The sequence below is a fragment of the Hippichthys cyanospilos genome, chromosome 20, assembly GCF_059441005.1.
Source record: "Hippichthys cyanospilos isolate Australia breed blue-spotted pipefish chromosome 20, RoL_Hcya_1.0, whole genome shotgun sequence".
NCBI classification, from domain to species: Eukaryota; Metazoa; Chordata; class Actinopteri; order Syngnathiformes; family Syngnathidae; genus Hippichthys; species Hippichthys cyanospilos.
The window spans coordinates 4778022-4798513 of record NC_142388.1 but is presented as its reverse complement, the minus strand read 5'-3'; the positions used below and the strand labels follow the sequence as shown (position 1 = coordinate 4798513).

Sequence of the window (20492 nt, the reverse complement as noted above, 5' to 3'; positions counted from 1 at the left end):
TGAACACACCTGACACGAAGCGGCCTCGCTCTCGCAGCTTCAAGCTCCGCCTCCATCCACTTTGTCAGGACGAACGTGTTCTTGTCTTTTTTTATTTTTCGACACATCAGACAGCTGCTAAGAGACGCTCGCCGTTTCCTCGACAATGGAGGGGCGGAGTTTTGAATGATAGGCTGTGCATGCCATCTTCTGGATGACAAAGCGGGGTCAGGTCAGGGCAGGTCAGCAGCATGAGATGAATTCCTAAGTGGCAGTTATAGACTAAAACGTATCAATTTTACATAAAAAAAAAGATATTCCTCTATTTAAAGTGGGCTGCAATCCACTTTAAATTGTATTCCATTACCAAGAACTCAATTGCAGTCTTTCGCAATTACATGTCCATTTCAGCACCGCATTTAGCATGATTTCTCCGCCTTCCATTAAGCAGTCCTCGCCATCCATTCATGTAAACAATAATTGCCAGAAAAGTAGCTTGATGGCTGCCATGGAGGCGATGATTGCCATCTCAGGAGCTAGTATACAATGATTACCATAATCCCCCAAATAAAGGAGCCACCTGTGTATAGGACATACATTTAACTTTAGGGTCAAATTCTGTAGGACGCGCTGACAGTTTGCTGACAATTTAAAAACTATAGGCAGAATAAATCTCATCTTTGTAATTTATTCATGTTTTCTTTGATATAGGTACTGTTTATTTGTAAATTACGGTATGCAAGTAAGTATAGTGCCTGCTTCCTATTGTGTGTGGCCTTCAGGTGAGTGAGTGGGCGAGCAAGTAAGAGAGGACGCCTCCCCGTAACGGGAGGAGCGTTTAAGTGAGTAACTAAGCGTTGGAGCGTCCATTTTCTATAGCCGCTTATTATCGCAAGGGTCGCAGGCTCTCCTATATTTGGGGAATTACGCTAGCTAGTGGCCCAATGCTAGCCAACAGATTTGGCATGAATTGCACCCAGCTTCACCAACAAACAGTGAAGCTATGTGGGAAGTGGTTCGGAAAAAAAAAAGATATCTTGCTGTTTGATGTGTTTTAACTGCAACTGTTATTTTGAGTCTCTGTATTTATTTTACAAGATGATTGTGCCTTCGCCTGTGCTTACTTATGAGAGGTTTTGTTGACATTACACCGAAGATAACTTTGCGATAGACACCGACTGCGTTAGCTCTCCTACCGGCCCCCTAACGCAGTAACGGCCGCCCGAGGGTCTGAAATAATTGATTTTACCCGCGCGGGCGACAGGAAAATGAAACTCTCTTAAGAAAAAAACTCCATCTCTTGCCAATTACTCGCATCGACTCGACAACGATGAGCGAAAGCCGGTTTTGTTGAGACTTTGAAGCCACGTGAGCTCTACTTCTGTGCAAAAGCAAGCGCTGGGTCAACAAACAATTATACGCGGGCCCCCGCCCGCCGAGAAGAACCACGCCGGGATAACGACGAAAGAGCTGCTCTTCCCGCCCCTGACGAGACCTCATTGTTCGACCAGCGAGAGACAAGAGCTTATCACGGCCGTCCTTGAAGACCCGCTTGCAGGGAGCCATCCTTCACGTGCCGGGGAGTGTTCATATTTCACCCGCATGACAATAAAAGGTAATTAGCGCTAGGCTGCATCCATTGGTCTCTCTTGTCTTATAAATGATAGCATCTATTCCGTCTGGCGTCGGAAGCCGCAATGTTATTTGAAGAGCGAAGGAGAGGCCGACCTCTAAAAGCGAACGGCAAATGCGCTAGCATCGATCGAGAGTTGAGACGCCGGTGGGAAAAAAAAAATAAAAAATTACATTGGGTAAGATTGGGTAAGAAAGTATTGAATGCGAGGTAGGGACGGGCGCTATTGCCTTAAAATTCAATCTCCAATTTTGGTTTTCAGCAAAATACGATTTCCGATTTGAAACGATTTTCTTCCCCTTCGCCTGGAAGCAAATGACAATAACATTATTCAAGTTTTGCTTTTCATTTCCCCCTTTGGGGATTATTTTTACTTCTCCTGATAACAAACAAGCTTTGAAGTATTTTTCTTTGAGCCTTAACTCATTTGCTGCCAGCCGTTTTCAAAGTTCCCCGTTTTGACGGTCGTTTTAAAGCATTTTGACTGATCTTTCAAGACCTGTAGGATATTGTGCTCTGGAAAAACATAAGGAACAAAGCTGCCAAACGACATTTTTGTTTGGTTTTGTTTTTACCTGATAAAACCTGTTTCTTTGACTTTTTTTTGGTTTTGTAACACTTGAAACACTTGACACGATCAAATACCAAAAAACGATGCTGGTTTGTTTTCCGCAAAATCGCCATTTTTGTGATAAGTTTATATTTAGCTTGTGTTCTGCACAATTAAACACCCAATCCTAGTATATACATATTCATATGGGACATGTATCTACTTGATCAGTCAGCGCAGCAGTCAAAAGTTTGGAAACCACAAATTCAAATCAAGAATTTTCCTTTTCCTCGGGACACAGCTCAGGTTCGTTTTGCCATAAAGACCCAAAGTTGCGCACCATCCGTGTTCCGTTAAGTTTATGATTGTGTGTAAATTAAGTCGGTTGGAGAGATCACAACTTTTAAATGATTCTCTCGGTTTATAATAATAATAAGTAATAATCCTGTGTGTGAACAAGGATGGACTCGGACGGTGGTTCAGCTCGCTCGCTTCTTTTATTGAAATTAATTCCCTAACAACCTCAGCTAACACAAGCTGCCGTTAGCTGCAAGTGACGTCCCCCTTTAGCCCGTCCCCTTACGGTAACTATTGTAAGTAAGAATACGGTCGATATAAAAATACAAATGGACCCGCAGTGCAAATTTAGCCTCATGTGACCCGGCAGATGAGTTGCCGGCCGCCTCAAGATAGAGGGCACTGTACCCACCCCCCGATTCCCCGACTGGGCGTGATGACACGTGACCTTTGGATCCTGTCATCATCATCTCCGCTGCCTTTTCGTGCGGGAAAAAAATGTTGCATCGATGCATTCGACCTTTTTCATCATCAGCGGCCGAGCGTTCGCCGTCCCCCTCATCTCGCTGTCCGCGGTGAGCCCAGAATGACAATTGGGGAACATCAGGATGACCCAAAATGACCAAAAATCTATCCCTAGGTTTATCAAATTGATAAACATAAATTTTCCCAACCTATAATATATATATATATATATATATATATATATATATATATATATATATATATATATATATATATATATATATATATGCCCCCGAAAAGTTTCGGTAACTGCTGGTATTCTTGGGAACGTAACTCGTGTAATAAAGAACGGAACACTGTATTACAAACATAATTTTCCAAAATTATATAATTATGATATAGACTATATCATACAAGAGTATTATATTTGCTTTCTACAAAAACGTTCTTATTCAAATTTGAAAGAAGCCTGATTCTTATCTTAAGTGATTTATTTTCATGCTGTGTATTTTTACTTTCCAGATTGATCGGACAAAAAAAAAAAAAAATGCAGTGGAATCAAGCAGTGTGAATCTAGCCATGTGCATCGATTGGCTTCAGGTGGAAGATGTACTGCACATTGTTTTACCTTCAATACATGTCCGTATTCACAGGAGAAGAGAAGATTATTGTCATAGTAAACAAATCACTTTATCTGAATTAGCTCTGCACGCAATGATCGAGCTGCGGGGGAAAAAAAAAAACAATCTGAAGGTGATGAACGTGATGCGGATGCACGATAGACTCCATTGTCTCCATTCAGAAGCCTTGCAAATTAATTTCCAGCACACTTTTGTAAAGAGATCGTTTCATTAGGAGAAATGACAAAAGGCGAGTGTGTACTGAGGTGACCTGAGGTCAAAAGGGAATGACATCAGATTACTTTCTTTTCTGTATGAATACAAAGTCCAAGGTGCCTGATATGTTTCGGAAAAAAAAATGCCTCTAGGGTAAAGCAAATCTAAATGAGGCTTTACAAAAGTATCAAAATTCAGCGCCCAAAACTAACATGACTTGGTTTTGTCATGTGAAAATTCTGTAGAGCTTTCGATAGGCGGCTTATTTAGTTAAGTCAACCACAAAAATGATGAAATAAATTATTATTAACACATTTAAAACATATTTGTGATTACCTGAGTAATTGATGAAATAATCAATAATAGATCATTTATTCTAAAAAGATGAATTGGTGATGCCCTACTAAGCATGGGCCTTCAACGAAGTGGCTTGTTGAGTCAACTCTGCAAGCGGTCTGTTTAAATGCCCTCTCTGTACAATTAAGCAAAAAAAAGAAACACACTCATTATAAACCGTATTAACGGTTATTGAAATCTTGACTTTAAGTGCCACTGACGAATATTCTTGTCTTTTAAAATCGTAGTGATAATAATAATCAAATTCTTGTCAAATATGTTTCTTATGGAGGGTAGCTGACACCCTTGACGAATGCTTACCTAATAAGCCACTGTAGTAATAACAGTGACCATTGGATGGCAGTGTTTCCATGTTTACAACACAGATATTAAATACATGCAATTCAAAGTGAGGAATGGAAATCAATCTTTCATATGATACCACCCGTATTTACAGACATAGCACACAATATTCTGTCGGCCTTGAAAGATGAGTGGAAATGCTAAATATGCTAGCCCAATAGAAGTTTCCTTTTCCGATAACGCCACAATAAACCCTGGGTATTGTCTTTTGCCTAACTTTAGTCCTCAAAACTAGCACCAGTTGACACACACAAAAAAAATATTGTTAAATATTTGTATTCCTTTCATACTTACTCCGCTAAAGTGCGGATCATTTGCGTTTTCATGTTTGCGAGTGCGGCCGCAATTTTTTTTTAATTAGCTTGCGCAGGTGTAGCCGACCAGCCGACACGAATGCCGAAACGAAAAACGTATCAAGAGTTTGATGGTCTAAGGTGTTTTCAAACTTGTTTTGGCATCGGGATGAAAAAGTTGAAAATCTGCTGACTAAATCATAAACACAGTGTGAAGCAGAAATAATAATAAAAACAAGTGCATTTATTGTCTTCTTTATCGTGTGCCTTCATCAGGAAAAAAACGCATCCCCTGATTAATTATAACCGCGGCCTTCAACATGTTTATTATGCCTGCGTAATTTTATATAGCCTTCAAAAAGTAACCTGGCACTAACTCAACTTTATAGCACGCCGTATAACAATATAATCATCGCTGTGGAAATAGGCGGAAATTAGCTGTGATTTACAAAGTGCACTTTGATGGCCTGCAGCGCCACTGAGGCACAAAGTGCAAAGAAAAGTCCAGTGAGGCGCTCGTGTTGTGTGTGTGTGTGAAGCCGCCCGGTGGCCACAACTCAAGCAGGACTTTCTTGTCCTTATCACATGACGCACATGTCTCAGCCGGGTGCCGGCGGGCTCAGGGCCTGCGATGAGTAGCGCTCGCCATGCGCGGCGGCGCCCGCTTACGAGCGCCGGCTTCCGGAGGGCGCGGGCATAAATTATGTCAGCGCGGCTCACACGGCGCCGGGGATTCATTGGCGCTGAATCCGTCAAAGGGTATGTGTCGGAACCATGACAGGACATAAAAAAGATGCTTGCTTTTGATTGACACTGTCACAGAGGCATGAATTAACAATTATTGCGGTTGTACATTGAAATGACAGGTGACGAGCGTTTTTCAAAAGCTTGCCAAAATCATGCCCACAATGCCCTACAAAATGACTGCAGTTACAGTATGTACAGTATATGCGCGCCAGGTATTAGACAACTCCCCATTCAGTTTGTTTGAAGTAAAATGAAGGTCAAGTCGAAGTATAAAAAAACACTGATAACTCAGAACGCAAAATGAGAAGCGTTTTATAATCGCAAACTAAAAGCTGGAAGTGGCAATTATCAGATCTTTACTTTGTCAAAATGACCAATGTCTGCCGACATGACTGTTTATACCTCAAGCCAAGCAAACAAACAAAAACATCTTTGCATTTAAGCACGCCAGTTTCCATTTAGGGTCATGTGGAGGGTCCCCTTCAGAGGAATTCCAAAATTGTAGCTTCAAACCAAAATGCCTGACTTCCTGTTAAATTTCAGGCCAAACATCATGCTAATCTTAGTTCCTTCCCAACATATGATGATGTTACCGAGTGACTGAGGCAAAATGGCTTAATTGACGACTTTAAGGTTTCTTCCTTATTGCCTTCGTTTGAACGTGTGAAACGTCATACACGCATGAGGTACCGTGAGATGGAGGCGGAACACCAGTCATAATTTAGATTTTAACAGCTAAGCACATAGTTAACATGATCATTGAGGGATTCGCTAATTAATTAAACAGATGTGCTCTTTTGGCAGTGAAACGGTACCCATCTAACTACGGACCTAGCCGTCATGTTTTGCTTAATGAAAGACAACCAAGCAAGCATTCTAGCCATACTACAGTATCGTCATTTTTTTTTAGGGATTTTGCATTTTCCCTGTGATGTCATTCAATCATATTAGCCAAAGTAACATTCGCCACAGGTGTTGATAGCTTCCTGACAGGCCCGATTTATTTGATTCCATTGATCGAGCGTCGAGCGGCGCTAACGCAACATGTCACGTTTTGCCTGAATGACTTTGACAAAGCCGGCGGAATTGAAGAGATGCCGTTTGACGGACGCCGACAAGCACCCTCTCTCCCAACCGCCGACGCCACCCCTCATCGCGGAAGCATTAGCGGCCCATTAGCATTCTGTGACATTTCGCCATTCATCCGGAAAGGGGGGGGGGCATCGGTGGCCCCCTGTAAACACAGCGCTGCGGCAAAAAGAAAAGGGAATAAGAGCGTAATGTAAAATGGCATTGTTCAGCTGGTCGGACACCAGGTGTGCATTCTAATGTGGAGCTTGAGGTCAACCTGGCGATGGCTGAAACAGAAGATGAGGGGCTTTGGAGGAGGGGGACGATAAGAGGGCGGACAAATGGGGCCGGGAGCCGGGTGATTCAGAGCGCCGGGGACTTTTAAAAGGCCACAAGCTACTAAAGGTTATCAGCCACGGCAACAATCTGAATTTTTTATGGGGGGGGTGGGGGGGGACGCACACACCTTATTATCCACATATAAAGAAGGTGAGTCACGCGTGATAAAACGAGTGCATATAAAAGGCCACGCTAGCAAAGTTTACAGGAGCACTGTGAAATCTCTTTAAGCGCTGACAATGTTTGGATTTTCCACGCAACGTCCCACCCACTCCCCCACCCACCCCACCCTTTTTCATAAATGCGCTCCCCTTTAAGAGCAGATATTGCTATATAATGGAACAAACACGGTTAATGTGGTATTTATAGATCTTTGACCAACTAAAGACCAACACGAGAGGATTACATCATTTGTGAAAGGGAAAATGAAGTTTACATAAATGAATTAAAGGCAGTGCGGTGGAATACTGGTTAGCACGTCCGCTTAGAATGCGGAGTTTGCGTTTCCTCCCCGTGCCCGTATGGGTTTTCTCTGGGTTTCCCATTCCCCACAACACGCATGGTAGGTATATTGAAAGCTCCAAATTGCACTTAGAGAAAATGGATGGATGGATATATGTATTATTTCTCAGCATACACCCACAAAAAAAAAAAAAAGTAGACTTGCAAAGTTTTATCCAACACAAAGTGTCAAGGAAACATTGCTTCTACAGTGATCAGCAAATCTAATTTCACACTTTTGAATTTTCTGCCACCAGCGGGCATTAGTGTATTAGTACATTTTATTTTCAAATCAAGAGCAAATCCATTGGAACAGGAAGGAACTCATGTATTTATCTTTTTTTTTTGCTAAATGGTTCTAAAGAGCAAAGAAGATGGTCTTTTCATGTGATTGATGCCTTTAGTTATTGGAATTTAAGGCCTTTTTTTCAGAATACTATAGATTTAATGCTCTTAAGTGACTCCAAAAAATTCTGAGAAAATATTAGGCTTCCTCCCATTGTTCATTACTTTTCAGACAAAGGTAAGGTATTCCTAAAGCAATCACTATTTCAGTTTTATTAGCTAATTAATTTTTAGGTGCTTTCCTGCGTATTTTAAGAATCATTGAATTGGTTTGCTGAGGTTTGTAGAAGGCGACGGTAGCGTTTCTTCTAATCTTGAGTTTGAACTCTTCGTACTGTACACAATGTAGTTGCTTTGTTCCAACGTGAGCACATTAAGTGACCCGAATCACTGTAATCTGGCGCCTGCGCACACTGGCGGGAACCTCGCTCAAGAGCCGCAGGGGGTGCCCGGGGCTAACTGGAACAATGTTGACAAATGAAGCAGCTCACAAAACAATAACATTCTCAAGCTGTTTCCTCGGGGCGAGCGGGACGAAATAAAAACTGCAATGCCATACATTTCTCAACAAACAAACAAAAAAAAAAAAGAGGAAAAACGATAAGCACGCACCTTGTGGAAGTTCTGGCAGGAAATTGCCTTGGGATTAAAAATGTTTCAAGTGTTTGGCTAGAGAAGGGTTTAAAATGGCTGGTACGAAAGGAATAAATTACGAAAATAATAGCTTACCGTTGGTAATTAAATCCTAAAATAATGGATTATTTTAGTAATTCAAATAAAACCATCAAAAAAGGACTTCAAACTGAATCTTATGCCAAATGTGTTTGATTTATGAGACGTTGAATCCATGTTTGTTTTGGTCTCTTTTATTCTGCAACTTCAAAAGACGGACCATGTAACATCATCTGTTTACCTCTAATAATAAAAGCACTCAAACACAATTTAGTAATAAGTTGCTTCATGTTCCAATTAATTTGCTCTAAATTTGAAAATTAACATGTATTGTCAAGTCTTTCAATCCCAAATTTGTATTTTTACATTTTTTTTTTTTAATCAAGAATGCAGACTTTTTTTTTATACATTTCCAGTGTTTGGCTAAAGAAGGGTAAAAAAAATGGCTGTTACTAATTTAATTTTAAAAACTATCAATTATTTGAGGTATTTACATTAGAGTAACCTGATCAATTACTCTAAGTATTCATCGATTGCTTTATCTAAAATTTGTGTTCACATTTGTACATAATTCTCCAAAGTAATTGATTACTTTAGTACCAAATTAATTTAATACCGGCTATTTTTAGACCTTCTTTTAACCAAAAACTAAAAAAAAAAAAAAAAAAAAAGTAAAAAAAATGTAAAAAAATGTAAAAAAAAAAAAAATGGGATTGAATGTCTGGACCTTTAAAATAGGTGAAAATACGTCTCTGTGATTTGAATGGGTGAATAACGTGTTATATGAACTAAGCATCAAATTAGATTTGCTGATAAATGTGGAAACCTTTTTAATTTCTCATGTACCCCCCCCTGAGGTGCCTTCCCACACCTGAGCCCCTGCTTTAGACTATACATGTCATCCGCCATATTAAATGCATCAGCTCTTCATCTAAACAAATACAAGTCAAATTAACAGCGAACTTCATAAAGCGGCTCACCTGCTTCCTGATTTTGATTCACAAGCTGAGCCCAGGTTGGCCTTGGAGAAACTGTGATATCATTTTGAGTCAACAGCAAGCGGCAAAATGGTCGACCCTGAGAAGGATAACGAAGGGAAAAAAAACAGGTTGATTTCCTGCTTAATTCATACTCTACAAATGCAATGTTCATCCGAATGCAATGTTCAGACTGCCGCATAGAGCATATCATGACGAGAAAAATGAAATCGACTTTGCCTTTCAATTCAAAGCGGCACTCTATAACACTGACGCAAACCAGCTTTCATGGCTTTACTTTGAATCGATAGATGTAATGCAACGACAGCAGCGGCACATTAGTAGGTGGGTTATTTAAGGTAGGCTGCTAATGGGTTGTTGGTGCAAATGTACAATAAGTTCCGAATATTTGATATTTATGTGTAAGCATGAGCGGTTATGATATAATGCATGCGTAATTAACGAGCATGAGAAGCGAGCGTAAACAAGCGCTCGCTCAAGCGTGCGAGAAATGCAAACGGCCCCCCCTGAGAGCCAGATGCACTACGATTGATATCACCTTCTTGTCTACTGAAAGATGCTGCTAGATTGGATCAAGCTTGCTGGGAGGAGCTTATTAATATTCATGAGGCCGGCAGCGGCGGCGCTAGTTAACTGGGTTTGGGTTGAGGTTGTGACAGACGCCGGTCCATCATCAAGAGGGACCACCATCTCCTTCACAACCCATGCTAAGATAATCCAGCTCCCACAGAGTCAAAAATGACTAGGCTTAGCATAATGTGAGGATATTTTGTGATGCTCCAAGAGGAAGTTTGCAAAGTAAAATTGCTGACAAAATTTTAATGCAGCACTACTTCATTTTGTCACTAACAAACACGGCAGTTCATATGCCAAGTGATTATGGCGTAGCCATGATAAATCCCGGAAATTGTAAATGTAGCTTTTTAAGATAGGCTTGCTTAAAAAAAAAAAAAAAAAAAAATCAGGCTATTTGTAAAACTTCACTAGTATTGTGCCGTGGTTAAGATTTTAACAAAGTTTAATTAAAACAAGAAAAAGATGATCAATTAAACATTAAAATACCTTTAATGTTTTATGAACATAAACGTACTTGGTAATACTGGCACCAGTATTTAAACGTGAAGTATCGCACATCTCTTCCTTACACAATCACTTCGTAAACACTGTCGCGTTACTGACGTCACTTTATGTATGTTGGAGGGGTGGAAAAGTGAAAGCACGTGTGGTAGGATTTTACTTTTTGGACCAAATTTTCCAATCCCTCTAAACAGAAAATATAAAAATAAGCAGGAGTAGGAAAGCGAGGCTGTAGATTGAATAACTATATTGACTGTAAAAGAATACGCTAGACAAGTTAGAGATGCTGCATCCGCGTCATTATTTACTTCCGTAAACACTGCGTCTGAGTGACGTCATGCACGTGCGTCACAAACAATATGTACCAGATTGCCATTAAAATGTGAACGTTTATACACACACACGCACAAATGCATGGATTTCATTTACCAAAAAATACAAATTGAGCTGTCTGAACTAGTCCCGCAACATTAACTGTTAAAATCAGTTTTTTTCTTGTACAATCAATTCAAAATCAAAACGATATTGCTTCTAAATCCTCTCACCTTCCTTCGTCATTTTGCAGCTGCTTCTGTTATGTTGTTGTCCTTTGCGCAGTTGAAGATTGGCCTCATCTTTTATTTTTTTATGTCATATTTCGCCATTAAAACCGCAAAAACAAGCAAAAGTAACAATTCAAAAGCTCTGCGTGTGTCTGGAAGTGTACCGCACCGGCCTTCTGATTGCCCCGCCCCCACTCCCAGGTGCGATACTTTCGTAAAATCACGTCAGATGAAAATGGCGAAACATTTTTTTTTGTTCCCCCCCCACAGAATATTTCACGCTTATTCAGCTGTCAGGTTAAATCACATTTTTTCACTATCAAACATTTAAAACCATTTTTAGTAGATGAAAACCCATGGTGAAATCTGTCTTATTTCCCTGTCAAGGTCAAAACAGAAAAAAATAATACATTTTAGAAAAACAAAAACAAAAGCACTACAGCTACAACAAATACGTTTCACATAGCGTATTAAACATTTGCTTTCTTTATTTCTCTCATTAGTTGCAATATGACACTAAAAACGAGTGATCAATCCAAAGAAACGCAACGGAGGAAAAAAGAAGCGTGATTGTTGTATAAATACTGAGCACAAAACAGAAAAGAATGATTGACAGGCCTTGGGGCGGGGGAAAAAAAGATGAACAAGCATCGCAGAAGCACAACCCCAAACATATTCATTTCTATATTTTGCATGGCCAAGTCCTCATGTTGAGCACTTCTTTTGCAAAAAGAAAATGGCGAGTTTTTGAATGCAACAGTCGTGTGGAAGTGATAATTACTGGATACTAGATGCAATTATAGCACACGAGTGGATGGGTACACTTAAGGGGCTGAAAAAAAAACAAAAACAAGTAGCATGATGAATAGCACAAGGTGGCTCAGCCCTTTTCGAGGGAAACATTGGCGCTGTTCCTTTTGGAGCCCCTCACTGAGAATTAAAAAATACAAATTAGGCCAATTTTTTCCCTCCCAAAGTGGATTAGACCGTTCAGTGCAAAGAATTGACCAATTTATGGAGTTTAACACCAACTATCTTAGTGCACAAGCTTCACTGACTTTTCTTCTAATTAACGCTTGTGTTTTGTAAATATTTTTACTGCTGCTAATATGCCTCAGTGGATCATACTGAATTTATGAAAACAATCAGCTAGCATGAGTTGTTTGTTGTTGCGGTCTTTCACTGTGTAATTGGTGGACATGGACACAAAAAGTTTCACGTCTTTACCTGTTCTGACGGGCTTGATTGTGACTGGCGGATATTTGCCATTTTATGCAAGACCGGTGATTGGCTATCGATGAGCTCAGTTCCATAAATTATATGATGTAGTGTTTTGGGATGGCACAGTGCAAAGAAGTTAGCACGTGTGCCTCATAGTTGCGGCTTTGATCCCGGCTTCGGCCTTCCTGTGCAGAGTTTGCATGTTCTCCCCATGCCTGTGTGGGTTTTCTCTGGTTTCTCCGATTTCCTCACACATGCTCATAAACATGCAGGGTAGGTATGTTTTATTATACATTGGGTGTTATTGTTGAATGCCTGTTCACCTATGCGTGTCCTGTGATTGGCCGATAACCGTTTTAGTACCTCACATGGGATAGTGGATAAATAACAGAAAGTTTTGAGGAAAACAATGTTAAAAAAAACGTATTTTGGTGTATGGTATATTGGTATTTTGGCGAAATTATCTAAATGTTTTTTGCTAGTACTAAAAAACATATGCAGTAAAAATAAATAAATAAAAAAAACATTGCATCTTGTTTTATGATTGGTTATTGGTTATTTTTAAACTCGCTGACTGGCGATCATGATCGGCTCTGAAAATTCTCTGTGTAAAGTCTAGTTAAAAAAAACAACCCCAACATAGGTCAACAAAAGGATGTAGCTTAGCAAAGATAGCTGTAATAAATAAGATACGATAAAACTCAGTTTAGTAGTTGGGTCGTATGTTGATTATTCCATTGCAAAATTGTCTTGACAATTTTGGGCTTCTGTTGTCGTCGCTGAGTGGAGTTTTGGAGCAAGTTTTCAGTTGAAGGATTAAGCTAATATCGCTAACGTTGATTAGCCTGCATTATACTTACTTGTTACAACTTTGAAGGTTGATTTGGGGCAAAAAACTTTGAGTTTAAGGGATGCTTGAGACTTATATAAAATGGGCTAGAAATACTCACTAAATGGGTCCTTGTCCCTTAGGGGTGCGATTTATATGACCACGCGGAACAGGCTTTGCTTTTGCGGAGTGAAGTGTAAATGCACATCCACAGCACTAGGTGGTGCAGTTGTTACCAAAGTCTGTGCTCGACTTTTTAGACTTTTATCATTAAACAGTTAAATTTCTCTAAAATGTTTCTAGTTTAAACAAGGGTTTAAATATTTTTATTTCAGGCACTTTGATGCACTTTTATTTTATTTTTTTCCGATTCAGACTAATCTGGAACATGTATAAACCCTGTAGAAATAGGTGCGAAATTATTTGTCTTTCTTAGTTGGCGCTTTGCAAAAAATAATTAAGAAGCACTGCGCTAAATTGAGAAGTGTTAAGGTGGGCTCAACATGGTATCAAAATTTAAGGCTCGTTTCGAGATGATGTGAGGGATCTTGCGCTGTTTTTGACTTTTGGGTTTAATCTGCATCCAAAAACTGACGGATTACCTTCACTTTCATGATATTATAATGATACCGAATAGCTCTCCTAACAAATGCCTTGTTATCAATTCATCAAAGCCTAAACTCTGAGAGAATGTTAGATGGCACCGCGTCCTTATTCGTTCGCTCCATCGTCAATAGCCCTAATATTTAATTAACTCGTCCAATTTATTCTGCGCCGAGGTAACGAGTGGAGCGTGCCGAATGAAGCGCCTTGGAGAAGAAAAAGCACTATTCCTGTCTGCAGGAGCGCATCCCTCCGCCCACCAACCAGATGGCAACCGTGCAACACAAAATCAATTAGTGTCATGCCTTTTCTGCAGAGCTACAAAAAAAAAAAAAAGATTTTTCCACTTTATATCGCGACCGGTTACACGCACCTGACCCAAGTGACTGGTCGTGAACGTTCGGCGTTGGCGTAGATTCTAAGACGTTAACAAATGGCTATTTAGTTATTTATTTTGCTGTCATCCAAGCGCTGTTTTGTAAGCGAAGCAGCACATACTGGATGAAACGCCTCGGGCTTCAGCAAAGCATCGTACCGCGCTCTCCGTTTGAGGAAAAAAAGAAAGTGAGCGTTTGACGTAAATGGTAAAACTTAACAGATGCTGATACCTCCAATTTGCACAATTATGAGTTTTAGCAAAGCGGGGAGTTGGGATTAGGACAAGGGGTGGGGACATTTTTTGACTTGAGGGCCTGGAAAGGATTCTAAAATTTGACCAAGGAGCAGACGGATAATGTGTTTTGCTAATCCATTTTATAAGAGAAAAAAAAACGTGGAATATCTAGAAAACGTGCTTTAATTTCAATAGAAAATTAAAAGAAAGCATTAAAACACCGTTATTCAAGTCACATGTATTTAGCTATTGAAATGGCTCTCCCAATAACTGAAAATTAAATGAACACCTTTTTTTAAATGCTAACGGTTACTATTTCAAAGCGCTGATAGTTTCTCTAGCCTTCAGGATATCAACATTATCATTATTATTTGAATATAGGAATGTTCAGAGCGATCCAAATACAGGTAAAATCGATATCACCTAATAGTAATGATCCATTAACTTTACTCGTTATTTTGGTTTCTTAGTGGCTGCAATCCCTATTTAGCGCATGAATACACACTCAGCCAGTTCATCATGTTATAGGTGAAGTATATTCATATGTATTTTCACTAATGTTTGATACTATTTTGCAGCAGTTTCACAATTTTTAAATCTTATTCCAGTTTCCCGTTTACCTGAGCGTTTGATTCCAGGCTCCATGTCCTCCTTCCCATAGTCCTTTCTTTTGTTATTTATTTTAGCAATATTAAATAATATTATGACATGGCTAATTAACCAACAAGAACGTGAAAAAAAACAACATGTCAAATGAGTTAAACTACCATAATATTTTATGTACCCAAATGTAGTATTTGATAAGAGTATCAGTATTTCCTCGGTATCGATCGATAGTTAAATCGCAAGTATCGCACAGCTCACCTGACTTGCGCGGCTAATTGTAGCTGGGGTACAAAATTGTCTTAAAATCATTGTTGTGAGAGAACATTCATGATTAAAGGGGGCGAAGCGAAAAACGTTCTAAAAACGTACATATAAGAATCGAAACCTAGTATTATGATTAATGTTGCATGTGTGGTCGTGATGTCAGAAATTTTAGGTTGAAGCGGGCTGCAAAAGGAGCAACGAGTTCACCAACCCTTCCAGTGGAACTTTGGCGCTTTTCATAAGCTACTATAAAGCGCTACGGCTGGAAAAGTTCGACCAACTTTTTTCTATATGCCCAAAGTTTCTTCCAATAAAGAATGCAAAGAAAAAGTACCCCCAAAGGTACTGCATACATTCATTATGAGCAGAGCCTTGTGGGAGTATAAACACAGGGATGAATTGTCTTAAATAATAAGAGCAGGGATGTCCATCATGCTGCTCTGTTTTGCTCAGCATTTTTCTCATGGTATCAGGCTCTCGCGGCGCTATGAGTCAACATATTTGGGTTTCGCGTTTTCTGAACACGTAGTGGGCCGCCCTGAAGAATATTCCGGCAAAAATTGGTAGGGGAATTGTATTGAATTTAAGGGAAAAATAATAATAATGAGGTAATGATGAACTTCTGTTGGAATGCGAGAACCTGCCGTGTGGTGGAAGTGCCCCACTCCAAAAAAAAAAAAAAAAAGGTATTAATGAACACGTTCAATCCCAAAGACATATTTTGACGTTTTTGTAAGAGTTCAGGTCTCTGTTTTTCTATTTTCCAACATGTGTTTGGCTTAAGGAGGGTCGAAAACTGGCTGCCGAGTTAAGATTTATCCCTGGGTTACGGTGTCCCCGGCTTACGTTTTTTACAGCATTTTTTCCCGCTTTACGCCTTAGTACTCTTAGTACCTTGTTACTAGAGGTAACAAGCACTAAAGTAATCATTCACTGCAAGTAATTAAGCACCCAATTTAAATATTTCATCACTTTTTGAGTACTTCAGTACCTAGACTAATTGAGTAGTTTAGAAAATGACTGATTATTTTGGTGCTTATTAAATATGGCCATTGATTACTTTACGGATTATTACCTAATCAATTAATTTAGGTACTAAGAGTACAAAGAAATCAATTACTTTAGAAAATTAAGCACTGAGGTAATTGTTTACTTCAGGTAATAAACACTAATCAATTATTTTAGGAACAAATGTAATCTATTCATTTATGTACTACATTCCCCAGAGTGATACTTTTTATGCAGAAAGTTATTGATTACTTGGGTACTTAAATACTTCAAGTAATCAATTACTTTAGCGCTTTATTCATTTAGTGACTGCCATTTATGACACACCTTTAACCAAACACTTGAAAAAAACCCAGAAAAATGGATCGAATGTCTAAATGCTTAACCCTTTCATTCCCTTTGGGACAATGCGTCCTATGGCTGTTGAAAAAAACGGCAGCGGGTTTAGGAATGGTAGAAATAACATGAAATGGCCTCCCAAGCATTTCATTCCACAACTATCTACCGATTCTAGTGGCATTTTGCAACTTTTCCATACACAGCCATCCAGTGCGGGGATGACTGTCAACAAGGTAGGTTGTGTTGTATAATTTATCGTCAATGATCTAGTACTGTGGAAATTTATTGATATTATGTGCTATAAATGGGCGTGTTGCTATAGATTACACTTACTATGTACTGTAGGCGTTCGGTGATCATTTTCACTTCTCTGGCATGTTTTTTGTACAAGTATCATGGTCGATGGGATATGCAGTCCCATTGGTATTTGTTGGTGGAAATGGAAATGGGAATTTTTTTAATGAATTTTCCAAGTACTCTAGACTTATAAATAAGTAATATAGGCCATACGTTTTATTAAATAAGATGGGAGTGAAAGGGTTAAAAGAATTTTTTTTTTTTTTTCTGGGATTGAATGTGTTGACGGAGTCCTGCATGAAATAAATTCAGTTTTGTGCGGATAAATATAAACCAGAAATGTTGTGCTTCCCTGATGCCAACATAAAACACTGATCATAAACCTCTGCCGTAGAGCTTCTTTAACATTTACAAGTTATACAACGTACACCATCGCCATCCGCTTGGAAACTTCCGAAATGCAAGGGGAGGAAAGAAAAAAAAAACAGGAGGAGAGTAAAAGAAAAACAAAATAAAAAAAACAAGACAAGTCCTCAAAGCATTTGCCATAAACAACGACGAACAGAAAAATTCTCATTTTCTTAGTTTTTTGTTTTTGTTTCATTTTTTGTTTTTACAATACATTTCTTAAAAACCCCCGCTGGTTAAGGTTATGGTCTCAGGTAGATCGTCCACAGTCAAATCTTCACAGTTTGTGTAAAAGCAGAGAAACATTCTCGCTGGAGTAATAAAATATCGGGACTATTATCAACGTTATTATTCATTATCATCATTATTCATATCGTTTGAGTTCCGGTGGTGTTTTCGTAGAAATGGCGGCAAAGAGGTGTGCTTTGTCCAAAGTCCCTCTCATTTTTAATTAAAAAAAAAAAATCTACCCTTATTTGGTAGCCAATCCAAAGAGTGTCTTTTATCCATCGAAAAATGTTCACGGTTGAGCTTCCAAGCCTCCCGTCAAGCAAACGGTCCTCATAAGACCCCAAAACCCCGTCAGCACTTGTGTGTGTGTGTAGGGGGGGGGGGCAAAAAGAGACGCGTGTAGAAAATAGCCCATCAGACGAAGCGTGGACGCGCGTGTTCGATGTTGCGCGACAGCCGGGCTCCAGATTCCGCGTTGTAATCTTGAAGGCACTTTGTTTCATGGCAGAAAGAAAAGTGGCTTCTTCTTTGTCTCCGGCGGACCGACTCCGCCGCGTCAGGCCTCGCTCATCGGACGCTCGTCCCGTAATCAATCATGTCCTGCGTTTCTTGACCTTTTTTTTTGTTTTTTTTGCCCGTCGTCTTGCGGTCTTTTCGCCGATTTTTCTCTTTGTTCTGCCATAGTACCATCGGTTGGCCACTTGGACTTGTGGGCACAGTGTAGAAAGTACGTAGGCAGCCATGGGGGGGGGGGGGGGGTGGGGGACGAGGTGGAGGTGGTGTGTGGAGGGTGGGGGGGGTCTTAATGCAGACAGAACAAAACGTTGCCGGAGGTCTTGATTTTCTCCTGAACAGCACCAAGCAGATAAAAGAACAAAATGAGGCCGATGGTGAAAAAATAACAACTAAAAAAACCACAACAAGCGATTGGCATCTGGTGCAAGGGAAATGAAGATAAAGATACACAGAGAAAGGTCTGATTCAATTTCCTCCTTCAAAATGTCAGCAGCATTTATATTCTGCTGCCTTGCAAAGATATATATATATATATATATATATTTTTTTTTTCTTCATATAACTTCATAAAATTGTTCTTGTGCTTTACAAACTGCCCTTCCTTCGATGCGCCGCCAAAGTTCACCCTTTGTGCTCGTTGAGAGAGTCCGGCACCGAGGAGCGCTTCCAAAGAAGTCTTCAAAAAAATTAGCACATCTTTATTATTACTTTATCTCATGATGGGTTTTTTCTTTTTTTTTTTTTTTCAAATCACAGTTTAATGCGGTCCGCCGGGGTTGGAGAGGGGAGGACCGTCGCGTGAATCTTTGGTGACGGGATGCCGAGGGTACAGCTCACAGACGGCGGGTCTGAAGGTCGGCCTCTGAGACGACGGCCAGAGGGGTCACCTCTGGCCTTCCAGGAGGGTCAACACCACCGTGACGCACAGCAGCCATATATGCAGGGAAGTGGACTGGGCGATGGCGCTGAGGTCTGGGGGAAAAAGAAAAAAAAAAGACATAACAGCTGAGTGTATTGAGGTTCCTGGTTTGTTGGTTCTCTATTGGGCACTCTAAATTGTCCTAAGGTGTAATTATGAGTGTGAAAATGTGTTTGCTGTGTGCCCTGTTATTGACTGAAAACCAGTCCAGAGTGTACCCCGCTCATTTCCTGAAAACGGCTGGGATAGGCACCAGCACGCCATTGACTCAAGTGGAGATATAAGAAATGAACTGCGGAACTTGACATTTCTGAGTGCATTTGAACGCACCTCATGTCTCGTGTGCATCGAGACGTCTATTTCAACATGTCTCAAAAATCACCTCAGCAGCAAAATGTTTCTTTTTCTTAAAAGTTCTGTTTCCATTACTGGAATTTCTTTGTGCAACTGGCATATTGCCAAGTCTGAGGGTAATGAAAATGCAACAAAAGTTTTTTTGGGTGGGGCATCAAAAGTTCTAGTGGTATCGGTACTTGGTATCGTTATCGGTGACTCATACTGGTACCACAATCATGTAATAAAAATGATTTGCCAATAGGGGGCAGTATAGTACTTTGAGACCAAATCTTAAGGGGTGTTAAATGGTGTTTATTTGATTCCCATTGACGAAAACTACCGTATTTTTCGCACTATGAGGCGTACCGGATAATAAGGCGCACCCTCAATTAATGACATATTTCGAAACTTTTTCCATATATAAGGCACACCGGATAATAAGGCGCACCCTTAATGACATATTTTGACAAACACAATATAGTAAAACTCAAAGTAATAACAATAATAACTCAAATCACTAAACGTCCAATAGCATAATAAGTCAAATGTCAATATGAGCAAACTTGTTCAACTGTAAACACACAAAAGAAAAAGGTAAAGTTTATTTTATCAGTTCATTCCCCATCTACGAATCCCAATCTCAATATTGATCCATATATAAGGCGCACCTGATTATAAGGCGCGCCATCAGCTTTTTAAAAAAAATTAAGGCTTTTAGGTGCTCCTTATAGTGCGGGAAATACGGTAGATTAAAATGACTTTATATCATTTGCGTCAGTTACAAGAGTTTCAAATTTTAAAATTTCTGGCTGGTGGTGTGCCTTGAGGTTTTTCCAGTGGAAAAAAAATGGTGCCTTGGCTCAAAAAAGGTTGAAAATATAAAGAACCACCAAGAAGCCATAACTGATTTTTTTTTTTTTTTATTGCGAGTTGACAACCTGTAAGCGAGTGTTTCAAATGTGCTTACGATTTTATTTTTGCGCATCGGTGGCATTGATCCGGCGGTGATCCCCGTCGGGCGGGATAAACCCCAGTGAGGTCGCGCTCAACTCTTCTTTGATTAACAACATCAGCCACAAGTCACGTTCCTTCAGACCGCATCAGCCATTCGGTAAACGTTCTCCTCCTTTACCGCACGTCGAGTCATGTAAGATTCATGGCGCCGGATTGAATTTTATAATTCATGGTGTCGCCGCCGCGTGTCCCGGGGGCCGGCGACCGGTCCCCGCAACCCCAGAGCCAATCCCTAAAAAAATAC

The 20492-nt window shown here is 39.9% G+C and overlaps 1 protein-coding gene across 1 annotated transcript in view; it reads right to left on the bottom strand.

The window, feature by feature from the left end:
* Positions 1-11514: 11514 nt before the first annotated feature.
* The window catches only part of LOC148407017 (MAM domain-containing glycosylphosphatidylinositol anchor protein 2), a 199947-nt gene continuing 190969 nt past the window's right edge, over positions 11515-20492 (bottom strand). Inside the window, exon 20 of the mRNA XM_088402897.1 lies at positions 11515-18951. Coding sequence (XP_088259023.1) covers positions 18863-18951 — 89 coding nt within the window. The 3' untranslated portion in view covers positions 11515-18862. The remainder of the gene's footprint in view (positions 18952-20492) is intronic.